This window comes from Lipotes vexillifer, unplaced genomic scaffold, assembly GCF_000442215.2.
Source record: "Lipotes vexillifer unplaced genomic scaffold, Lipotes_vexillifer_v1.1 scaffold2225, whole genome shotgun sequence".
Taxonomy (NCBI): domain Eukaryota; kingdom Metazoa; phylum Chordata; class Mammalia; order Artiodactyla; family Lipotidae; genus Lipotes; species Lipotes vexillifer.
Window position 1 is genome coordinate 353,384 of NW_006798684.1, and position 10,269 is coordinate 363,652.

The window sequence follows — 10,269 nt, forward strand, 5'->3', positions numbered from 1 at the left end:
CCGGCGGGGGCGGCGGGGACTGCGGAGTCGGCGAGCCGAGGCGGGGGTTGCTTCTTCTCCCATCCACCATCCTCCCGCCTCTGGCAGCCACCCCGGGCCGCTGCTCAGGGGAGTCTGGCTCTTCAGCACAGTCAGGAAGTCCTTCCTATGGTCTACCCCAGAGGTCGGCAAACTAAAGCCTGCGGGCCAAATCTAACAGCCCATGAGAAAAGAATGTTTTTCACATTTTTAAATAGTGGGAAAAATTAAAAGACGAATAACATTTCTGGATGTGTGAAATGCGAATTTCAGAGTCTGTAAATAAAGTTTTATTGGAACAGAGCCGCGTTCATTCCTTTAAATATCCTCTATAGCTGCTTTCAGGCTGCAGTTGCAGAGTGGATTAGTTCTGACAGTTTGGCCTGCAAAGCCTAAAACATTTACCATCTATCTGGCCCTTTACAGAAGAAGTTTGCCAACCCCTGGTCTAGCCTCCCACCCTTCCTGCTACCATGGAGGCCTTGGGGGCTCTGGGGGCTCTGCCTGCAATCCCACCTCCCCATCCCTCCCTGTTCCCCTCCTTTCTTGACGGTCCCGCCCTGTACCTGGGGCTCACCCAGGCAGGTCCAGGCAGCCGACTCCTCGAGTCCCTGAGGATGCCCGCAGACAGGGTCTCAGTCTTAGTGTCCTGACTCTCTGCCAACCCCCCGACCAGGGACGCCAGTGAACCGTGTGCCCATCATGGCGAAGCAGGTGCTGGACCTGTACGCGCTGTTTCGCCTGGTGACGGCCAAGGGCGGTCTGGTGGAAGTCATCAACCGCAAGGTGTGGCGGGAGGTAACGCGCGGCCTCAGCTTGCCCACCACCATCACGTCGGCCGCCTTCACTCTACGCACCCAGTGAGGCCAGGCGCGCGCGCGAGCGGTGGGAGCAAGGCGCGGGAGCGGGGGTGGGGCGCGGGTCGCGGAGGGCCCCGGGGGTTCGTATCCGGGGGTGAGGCTTCATCAGCTGGGCCCAGCCTCCCACCCCACCCCGTCCGCCCTAGGTACATGAAGTATCTGTACCCGTACGAGTGCGAGACGCGGGCGCTCAGCTCCCCGGGGGAGCTTCAGGCCGCCATCGACAGCAACCGGCGGGAAGGCCGTCGTCAAGCTTACACCAACGCCCCACTCTTCGGCTTGGTGGGGCAGTCCCCTCGGGGCACTCTTGGCCCCGCCTCGTGTTCCGGGCCCGCCCCTCCCGCGCCCACGCCCGGCCCCAGCACTGCTCAGGGCTCCGCCTCCGGCCTGCCGGCGCTCGCCTGCGCGCAGCTGAGCCCGAGCCCGATTAAGAAAGGTGTGAGGGGAGAGCGACTGAACTTTGAGGGTCTCTGAGACCTAGGGGGAGGCTGAGATATAGGGAACATTAAAATGTGGAAACTCTGAGGTCTGGGAGCATCGAAATATGGGGACAGTAAGGACTGACGGGGCACTGAGGTTTGGTGCATGCTCAGGTTTAGGGGTCCTTATGTTTGGGGTCAATGAAGCCTTGGGAGCTCTGGGATATGGGTTACTGCGGTGTGGGCCTGAAGCTCAGGAAAAGGTACTTTATCCAGAGCAGCTTCATTCAACACCAGGGCTCCTATTTGCATGTGGTTTATGCCTCCTGTTTTTCCTGGCTTATTTAACAACCGAAAGCAAGGAAATCCCCCAAATTGTCTGGGACAAACCTAGTCAGATATATTGGCCTTTTGGAGCTCTCCAGCTTCAGAGCCTCTATTCGGAGACTGGATGGGAGGTGAGATTGAACTTGGTGCTTGAGCTTGGATGACCTCCCTTGGTCCCAGGCCTGTGGGGAGAACCAGATGCAGAGACAGGGTTGGTTGGGTCAGGGGAGCTAAATGACCTGTTTTTTCAGTGGAGAGCAGAATTCCAACCCCTCGACTGGCACTGCCGGTGGGCCTAGCCTTTGGACCTGCGCGTGAGAAGGTGGCACCAGAGGAGCCCCCAGAGAAGAGGGCTGTGCTGATGGGGAACATGGACTCACCTCGACACGGCGCACCCCCCAGTTTCCTGTCCCGTGGCAAGGTTCCCCTGAGGGGTGAGGAGGGGCTTGTTGCTGAGAGGACTTAGGGCCTGTGCAATGAGGGAGGACAGACCCATCACCCCATAGGCATTGGAGGTGGGGCAGATAGATCCCTCAGTAGACAACTCTGTGATTACAGGTGTGGGGCTGAATTGGAATGGGGGCTCTCTATAGGGATGGAGGGGGGAGCTTGTAAGTCTGAAGTCTGATTCCCCAAAATGTGACTCCCCTGCCCCCTCCTGGACAGAAGAGCAGTTGGATGGGCCTCTCAATCTGGCAGGCAGTGGTATCAGCAGTATCAACATGGCCCTAGAGATCAACGGGGTGGTCTACACTGGTATGGGTACTGCAGGCTGTCTATACTGGCATGAGGTCAGGGGTATTTACACTGGCATGGGGATTTTAGACTTTTTCTACTAGCATGAGGTTCAGAGATATCCAAACTTGCATGGGTAACATGGGGTTCAGGGGATTGCTACACTGGCATGGATTAAAGGGGGTGTCTACATGGCATGGGATCCAAGGCATGACCTCTCTGGCATGAATACCATGGGATGTCTTGTCATGGGCCTATGTATCAGTGTAAATATTTCTTGTTTACTTGTTGGAGGGTATCTGTATTGGCACAGGAGTCTCTAACTGACTCAAGGGGCTTTTCGTCATTGGTTGCGGCAGGGCTCTGTGTGTGGTGTTCTAGCAATCAGGACACTGACTTTTTTTTTCCCTCTTCTGTTTCTTTGCCTCGCCTTTTTCTGCTTGTGTTTTCCCTCTACCATCTCCTCACCCCTTTGCCAGGTGTCCTCTTTGCCCGTCGCCAGCCCGTGCCAGCTTCCCAGGGTCCAGCCAACCCTGCACCCCCACCCCTGGTGGGGCCCCCTTCCAGCGCCTCACCCTGAGAGCTCACACCTGAAATTGAGAGTCCCAACCCCATTGCTGAGGGGGGAGGAGACACCCCTCCAACCCATTCTTCCAACGTGCCCATTCTAGGACCTGGGAGGTGGCCACTCCCCACCTCAACCATGCCATGTGGACTTGAAGCCAAAGAGATTTCTTCTGATGTTACATCTACCTCATTGCAAAAGGAGGGCACCTCCTCCCTGGCCAACTCCAGCAGCATCTACCAAAGAGTTTTTCCCCCGGTAACCCCCATCATCTCCTCATGTGCTCCCTTGTGTCAATATCATCTCTAGGACTCCACCTCTTCGAGTCAGACCTGCTTCTCTTCAGGAGCCAGGTGAAGGGTTGAGTTGGGGTGTTGTGAAGATGTCCCTCATGTCACATCTGGATAATAAAGCTGCGGTCCCTCCCTCTCCAGTGCCTCCTCTCCTTCTTGTTTGGGCCTGTGGGTCGGGGAGGAATTATGTGGTATGCACAGGCTGTGTTGGGCTAGGGGTTCTCAAAGAAGACAGAATAGCAAAAGTCATGAGTAGGAGAGCTCAGTCTCATGAATCAGACTGCCTGAGTTCAAATCCCGATTCTGCCACTACAATGTTGAGTGTCCTTGGCACGACACTTAATCGCTTGAACCTTAGAAGACTCCAAAAGATTATGGTATCTCACGGGGCTTCCTACTATTCTATGGGAATGGACCAATCTTAGAATAATGGGTATATTTATATGTGCAACCTCTGAGAATGGGGTAGGGAAACCTCTTTGGTACCCTGGAATTTGGTACCCTGGAATAAAGGCAAAGGTTGTCTTGAGCAGGGGCTGGACGTTAGGGTAGGGCCTGACGGGTAGCCGTCGCCTAGGTTACAAGACAGCTTTTGACAACTTTCGTCGGCCCTGCCTGCCGCTTCCGGCATCGAAGGGCTGAATCGTGGCATCACTTCCTGTATGCAGGGGCGCCCGTCCACTCGGATTGGCCCGCCTTCTCTATTTGGACGGACGTCCCGCCCTCTGGCTGTTCCTGGCTGAGGCGGGGCGGCGGGAGCTATGGCGGCTGTGACAGATGTGCAGCGGCTACAGGCCCGTGTGGAGGAGCTGGAGCGCTGGGTGTACGGGCCGGGCGGGTCTCGCGGCTCGCGGAAGGTGAGCTATCTGGGGTCCAGTGGTCCCTCTCTGGGGCAAAGCAAAAGCCGTCTACTGGCCTGGTCCTCGAGGTGGATGCTACCGCTCGAGTCCCGTTGACCGCAGCCCGGCCTTTGAAATAACAAAGGTTCGAGACCTCCCGGAGCATATCGGGCCCTCGGGGTCCATTCCCACGGAGGGCACTGTGGGTATGAGGTGGGCTCACTGTGGAGACTCCGCCTTTGCCCTCGCGGGGTAGCTGGGGAGACCTGACACACTCGAGAAACTGACTAATCAGAGTTTCAGTAAGAGCTGAAGCCCGGAAGGGCCGTTGTGGAGCCCTGCGTAATTGCTAAGTGAATTGTGTAAAGAGAGGTCCGTAGGACCCCAAAAGAGGCAGACCGGAGGCGGATAAAGAAGGCTCCAGGGGGTTAGAGGTGTGGTCTGGGAGGGCCAGGATTAGGAGGGGAAGGGATTGGGTACTGAGTGTTCAGATATGGACTGGCACTCCTTCCCACCAATGACTGAATTTTGACAACTGTGCAGCTCAGTTTCCCTTCCATCCCCTTTTTAACTATGGAAAGACCTTTCACTGAAGGTGGAGTGTCAGGCACACCCTGGAGTTGAGTGCCTCAGAGGTAATGATGTCTGTTTGTACACTTCTTGTGGAATTAGTTGTCACTAACAGATTGTGTCCCATGTGAGAACTGACTTCTCAGAACATTCTCTCCTTTTCACATCTATGACGCAAATCCTCCTGATTTTCCTCCTACCTCTCTGGCTGCTTCTACGCAGTCTTATTTGCCTCCCCATATATTTGACCCTTGAATATTGTCATTCCTTACCCTCTAACCTAAAACCTGTGTGATATCATTCACTCCCGAAGCCTCTCCCTCTATTCAATCCTTTAATATTGGAATTCCTCATCCTCTACCCTTAAAGCCTAGGTAGGTTCAGCCAAGAGGAGGAATCAGGGAATAGATAGTATATGCTAGTGCCCCATAAACTCTAAAGTAGTTCACCACCTCCCCAGTCACACTTGAAACTCCCCAAGGAGTACATGATTATCTCCCCGTTCACACTGAGGATTCCCGGAAGGTAGGGTTGAATGTCTTTTAATACTAGAGAAGGGGATGATAGCTGGGACAAGGAGGTTTGCGAGTCTGAGGGAATGAGGGTTCTTTATCTCTTCCAAGACTTGAGCCAAGTGTTAAATCATGGAATTAACTTCCACTCCCCCAATAGGTGGCCGATGGCCTGGTCAAGGTGCAGGTGGCTTTGGGGAACATCGCCAGCAAGAGGGAGAGGGTGAAGATTCTGTACAAAAAGAGTAAGTGCTTCCATGAAGTGTCTGCCTGTTCTCCTTCCCAAGCCTGTGCTTCCTGGTTCCCTGCCCAGGCTCTTCAGCCTAGTAGGTCACTGGAGTTGCCCTTTGGGGATAGCAGGTGAAGACATTGCCCTGATGAAATGGTGAATTGGGGTGTGCTTTCTACTTTGTGGTTAAACCCCAAGCCCATGGCAATGTCCTAAGTTATGGGATAAGAGCTCTGCCTGAAAGGTCCCCTGGGGGAAGGAGGGACGAGGGGTATGGAATTTCCACAGGCAAGGTTCAGAGGCAGGAAAGAAATCAGGCACTGAGAGCCCCAGTCTTGGCTCAACCAGCCCTTTTTGATTATGTCAGAGCTAGCAACCTGTTCAGGAACTAGAAATCAGATAAAGCTCTGGCATGTCTTGGTGGCACTGAGGAGCAAGGTGCCTTCCAGCCTTGAGGATAGATCAGTGGGAATGCTGAGGGCCCCAGCGTTTTAAAGTTTGAGGCTGGCCAGCAGGTGATCAGAGGGTAGAGACAGGGAAGTGGGGATAGGGGACCTGGTGCAGGCCTGGTGGACACTGAGGGTGTCAGCTCCTCACTCAAGGGTCTCCCCAAGGCTGACACCTCCCCTAATATCCTTCACAAGACAGATCCCCACTCCCCAACCTTATCCCATTTTCCATCTTGCTACTTTTCTAGTTGAAGACCTGATCAAATACCTGGATCCTGAGTACATTGACCGCATTGCCTTACCTGATGCCTCTAAGCTGCAGTTCATCTTAGCAGGTAGTGCTGGACAGTATGTGCATATGCATCTGGGGATGTGGATTGTGGGGGAAGTCGGGCACAGAAATAGCTTCCCTGCCGGCTCTCTCCTGGATACAGCCCCGGAAGCTGCTTTCTGGAATCTGGCCTGGTTCTGGACTGAGGCTGGAGGTGGTCCTGTGGTCCTCTAGTAGGCACTGGGTACAGTATACTTCAGAGCCAGCTGCAGACCATGGTGCCAGCCACAGTGGAAGCTACTCCGGTGTTCTATCTATGGCTTGCCTCTAGGATTTTCCTTCAGAACCTTCCTTACTTCTGCTCAGTAGACATAGGAGCTTCTAAGAAAGGGTAGGGGCAGAGAGCATTGCATTTGGGAGAGGTGAGGTTATAGGTATGAGTTTCAACATGTTTCTTTTATGTGAGAAAGCACTGGGATTCCAGAATTCTAGGCAGGAACTATTGTCTTAGCAATGTCTGCTTATCTGTTAGTTAGCCACTCCATGAGGTATGGTTTGCCAAGCACCTGTGTTTGTTCATGCATTCAAAAGTGATCATCTACTGTGATCCAGACTATCCTAGGTGTGAGGTATACAATGGTGAACCAGAACATACCTGAGCCACTGCTGTGGCTTAGACACCAAGTTCAGGAGGTCTTCTCCTGCTCCGATTATTATTTTCTTTAATTAATTTATTTTTGGCTGTGTTGGGTTTTCATTCCTGCGCGTGCACTTTCTCTAGTTGCAGTGGCTTCTCTTGTTGCGGAGCATTGGCTCTAGGCACACGGACTTGCAATAGTTGTGGCAGGCGGGCTCAGCAGTTGTGGCGCATGGGCTTAGTTGCTCTGCGGCATGGTCTCCCAGACCAGGGCTCGAACTCATGTCCCCTGAATTGGCAAGCGGATCGTTAACCACTGCGCTACCAGGGAGGTCCCTCCTGCACTGATTCTTAAGTCCAGCCTCTCCGTGCCTCCCTGTCGCCACTGCCTCAGTGTTCATCCCCTTGTACATGAATGGTTGCAGTCTCCTAAATCCTCTTCTTGACCCTCGTCTTCCCCTTCTTGCATGTGGTTCAGTATCATCTTCCCAAAACACATTTCAAACATGCCACTTTGTTTAGTATGGAACCTCAGTGTGTGTGTGTCTCTCTCCCTATTAGGATAAATTCCTAATTCCTTAGCATGCCATTCCAAGCCTTCTATAGACTGCTAGATCTACCCTCCCATCTAGCTGTTTCCTGTGCTCTCCTTGCTCCAGTTCAGCCAAATGAATTCTTTTTCCTCTACTAATTGACAAGCATTCTTGCCTCCAAATGTTTGACATAACAGTCCTCCCTTCTCGAATGCCCTTCCCACTCTGCAGCCACTGAAACCCCCTGTGCACAGGGTCATTCCAGTCCTGCTTTCCTCACTGGACTGTCCTGTTACTGTCCCAGCTTTCCAGGAACTTGTAATTGTCTGTGCCTCTCAGATCCACTGAGCAGAACCTGCCTGGTAGTTTTCCATGTCTCCTCTTTCAGACCTTCCCAGGAGCCCTTGCATGTGGGTACCCAAGTCTGAAGTACTTTGTTTCCTGTGGCCTAGGAGGGGCTCTGAGTTTGTTGATAGGAAGCTAGAGGAAGGGGCCTCAGAGTTAAAACTTGGAGAAAGGTAGGATTTGGAGGAACTTAGAGGCTCCTTGGGCTCAAGATAGGTCAGACCAGAGGCATCCAAGAGAGGTGGAGACAGATTGGGGTAATGTGCACATAGCGAAGGGGGCAGTGGGCAGACTAGCTGCCCCAAGCTCCAGGCTCAGCCATCTCATCGGCCCCTTGCATGGGAGTGGCTGTGCCCAGGCTCGCCTCACTGCCACTGCCTTTTCTGTTTATGCCTCAGAGGAGCAGTTTATCCTCTCCCAGGTTGCGCTTCTGGAGCAGGTGGAGGCTTTGGTGCCCATGCTGGACAGCACTCATATCAAAGGTACCTCTCTGGGGCTGCAGCTCCACTACTCTACTTGGGGAGGTGGGTGGATGGGCAGGACTTCCCTGGGCTCAGGCTAGCTCTGCTCCTTGTCTTTATCTCACCCTGCGGGTACCGGACACCTGCACTGGGATTAAAATTTCTAGGGCAGAGAGCTCAGCTTCAGAATGTCAGGCAGTTTGGCACCAAGGACACTCATGTAAGGCCAGCGGCCTCCAACTCTGGGATTCCTTCTGTCTTCTACCCCACCCCTCAGCATCTGTCCTTCAGGGTGCTGCAGAGCCCAGTCCCTAGGCCTGGGTTTTGACAAGCAGACAGTGACTTTAATTGAATCCAGATAGCCATCTTGTCTGTCTCTAGAGGTATTTTTCCCAGCTCCCCGTCCCTACCCCTGATCAGCTTCCTGCTGAGCATCTGACACCCTTAAGCTGTGGGCCCAGCATGGTGGCTGAAGCTCTGGGTGTTGGATTCCAGGTGGCCAGCTTAGGGACCTGGGATTCATCCTCAGCCCACCTGCAGGCTCCCTGTTCCCTAGGCCCGGCAGACCTGGTCCCGCTGGGCTGAGAGCAAAGGAACAGATCCCATGATAATCAAAGCTTCCTTTACTTGGCCCTGCTCACAGCCCTGGGGTGGGTGTATGGGGCAACTCTGGGAACCCCAGGGTTTTGTCTTCTTGTAGGGGCCTGCATCTTCCCCTCCCCTTTGGGTCCTAGAGTAAGACTGGGGTGGGCAGGGAGTCCCACCACCACGTCCAGAAGCAGTGGTCGATGAAGCTGGCGTTTGTTTAGCTTCTCCACTCAATACTCTAATCCTACCGAAGACCTAATAGACTATTGAGCAGTCCCGGGGGAAGGCAGAGGCATCACTAGACAGTGTGTGTTGTGTTTTACAGCCGTTCCTGAGCATGCCGCCCGCCTGCAGCGCTTGGCCCAGATCCACATCCAACAGCAGGTATGGGAGGGGAGAGGCCTGGAGGGGAAAGTAGAGGTGGTGAGGCTCCTAGTCCCCACCCCTGCTTCCTGGGGAAGCAGCCTCAGACCTCCCTGATGTCAGCTTCAGGGGGAATTTAGGGTTTATCCTTTGTCTTCCATCTGCCTTCCAGAAGGGAAGGGATTTGCCTACGGTCACATCCAGGTCTCCTGCCTCCCAGAGTAGGGCTACCCAGAGGTATCAGATTGATGTTGGGAGGTACCCATGAATTCCTGGGGATGATGTGTCCTTAACTATGGTGGAAGCGCTGTTTTTTCACTATTCCCAGGACCTAGTGTAAAGGTCAAAGAGGGTTCAGAAATATGGGACAGGGAGAAGGAGGCATATTCTAGCAGGAGTATTTGCTTAAATGTGTGGTTCACCCCGCACCCCCCCCCCCGCCGGGTTCCCCCCCCCCCCCCCCCCCCGCCCCCCGCCTTGTATCAGCCTTAGGACTGCAGTTAGGCTACCCACACTGGAGCCTGAAAGTGCCTCTTTAGAAATTTGCTCCTTTTGGCACTGGGGTTAAACATTACCTTTTCTAGGCTCTATGGGGAGCGAGGGTCCCTAATGAGGTGGGCAGTGGGAAGCGGGGGCTTTGTCCAACTCCCTTCTCTGCCACACCTTGGCTCCACAGGACCAGTGTGTGGAGATCACTGAGGAGTCCAAGGCTCTCCTAGAGGAATACAACAAGACTGTATCCTTTCTGCTCAGCCAGGCCCCTGAGGAGTGCTGTCCGGAGCCCTGTCCTTTTATTCCATTTCTAGCTCTGTTTCTCATCCCATCCCAACCAGCCTGCCTATCCCCCTGCTCCCCGACACTTTAGGCAGATGCAAACCTCTCCACTCCCTCTCTCAGATGCCCGTTCTCACCTTGACCTGCGACCAGACAATGCTTCTCTCCAAGCAGTTCGTGCAGTGGGATGAGCTACTTTGCCAGTTAGAGGCTGCCAAGCAAGTGAAGCCAGCAGAGGAGTGATGGCTGCTTCCCATCCTAGGGTGGGCCAGGGCAGCCAGGCTCCAGGCCCTGTGCCAACCTGCCCTTGTAACAGGACAGAGCAGAGGCAGCTCTATATTTATTGGATTCACAGCCTACCAGTCTGCACTCAGGTGGGGCTCTGGGGTCAGAGGTCTGGCTACTTGAGATTTGCTATTTGCACCCCCTCCCCTCATCAGTGTCCTGTTCCAAAGACAATAAACTGTACAGATCACTGGAG

At 54.0% G+C, this 10,269-nt stretch overlaps 2 protein-coding genes across 6 annotated transcripts in view; both read left to right on the forward strand.

Moving 5' to 3' along the window:
- Window positions 1–2,939, forward strand: part of ARID3C (AT-rich interaction domain 3C) — a 6,458-nt gene extending 3,519 nt beyond the window's left edge. Inside the window, exons 3-7 of the mRNA XM_007470756.1 lie at window positions 695–878; window positions 1,025–1,314; window positions 1,876–2,058; window positions 2,291–2,380; window positions 2,839–2,939. Coding sequence (XP_007470818.1) covers window positions 695–878; window positions 1,025–1,314; window positions 1,876–2,058; window positions 2,291–2,380; window positions 2,839–2,939 — 848 coding nt within the window. The remainder of the gene's footprint in view (window positions 1–694; window positions 879–1,024; window positions 1,315–1,875; window positions 2,059–2,290; window positions 2,381–2,838) is intronic.
- Window positions 2,940–3,920: 981 nt separating this feature from the next.
- Window positions 3,921–10,269, forward strand: DCTN3 (dynactin subunit 3). 5 transcript variants are annotated; one of them, XM_007470757.1, is made up of 7 exons: window positions 3,921–4,074; window positions 5,299–5,383; window positions 6,065–6,151; window positions 8,001–8,084; window positions 8,977–9,035; window positions 9,691–9,750; window positions 9,942–10,266. In XM_007470757.1, exons 1-7 carry the CDS (start codon window positions 3,979–3,981, stop codon window positions 10,029–10,031), a joined length of 561 nt encoding a protein of 186 aa, XP_007470819.1. In that variant the 5' UTR covers window positions 3,921–3,978; the 3' UTR covers window positions 10,032–10,266. The 5 variants fall into 5 exon arrangements, with proteins under 5 accessions (XP_007470819.1, XP_007470820.1, XP_007470821.1 ...); XM_007470758.1 differs by having other exon boundaries at window positions 9,599–9,750; window positions 9,942–10,261; XM_007470759.1 differs by lacking the exon at window positions 9,691–9,750 and having other exon boundaries at window positions 9,912–10,269.

What these genes read in the sequence shown, in the direction of transcription:
- DCTN3 (XM_007470757.1), top strand. Translation starts at nt 3,979, where the DNA reads ATGGCGGCTGTGACAGATGTGCAGCGGCTACAGGCCCGTGTGGAGGAG. An exon ending in GAAGATTCTGTACAAAAAGA is followed by an intron (nt 5,384 to 6,064) that starts GTAAGTGCTTCC and finishes CTACTTTTCTAG; the next exon opens with TTGAAGACCTGATCAAATAC. An exon ending in GGACAGCACTCATATCAAAG is followed by an intron (nt 8,085 to 8,976) that starts GTACCTCTCTGG and finishes TGTGTTTTACAG; the next exon opens with CCGTTCCTGAGCATGCCGCC.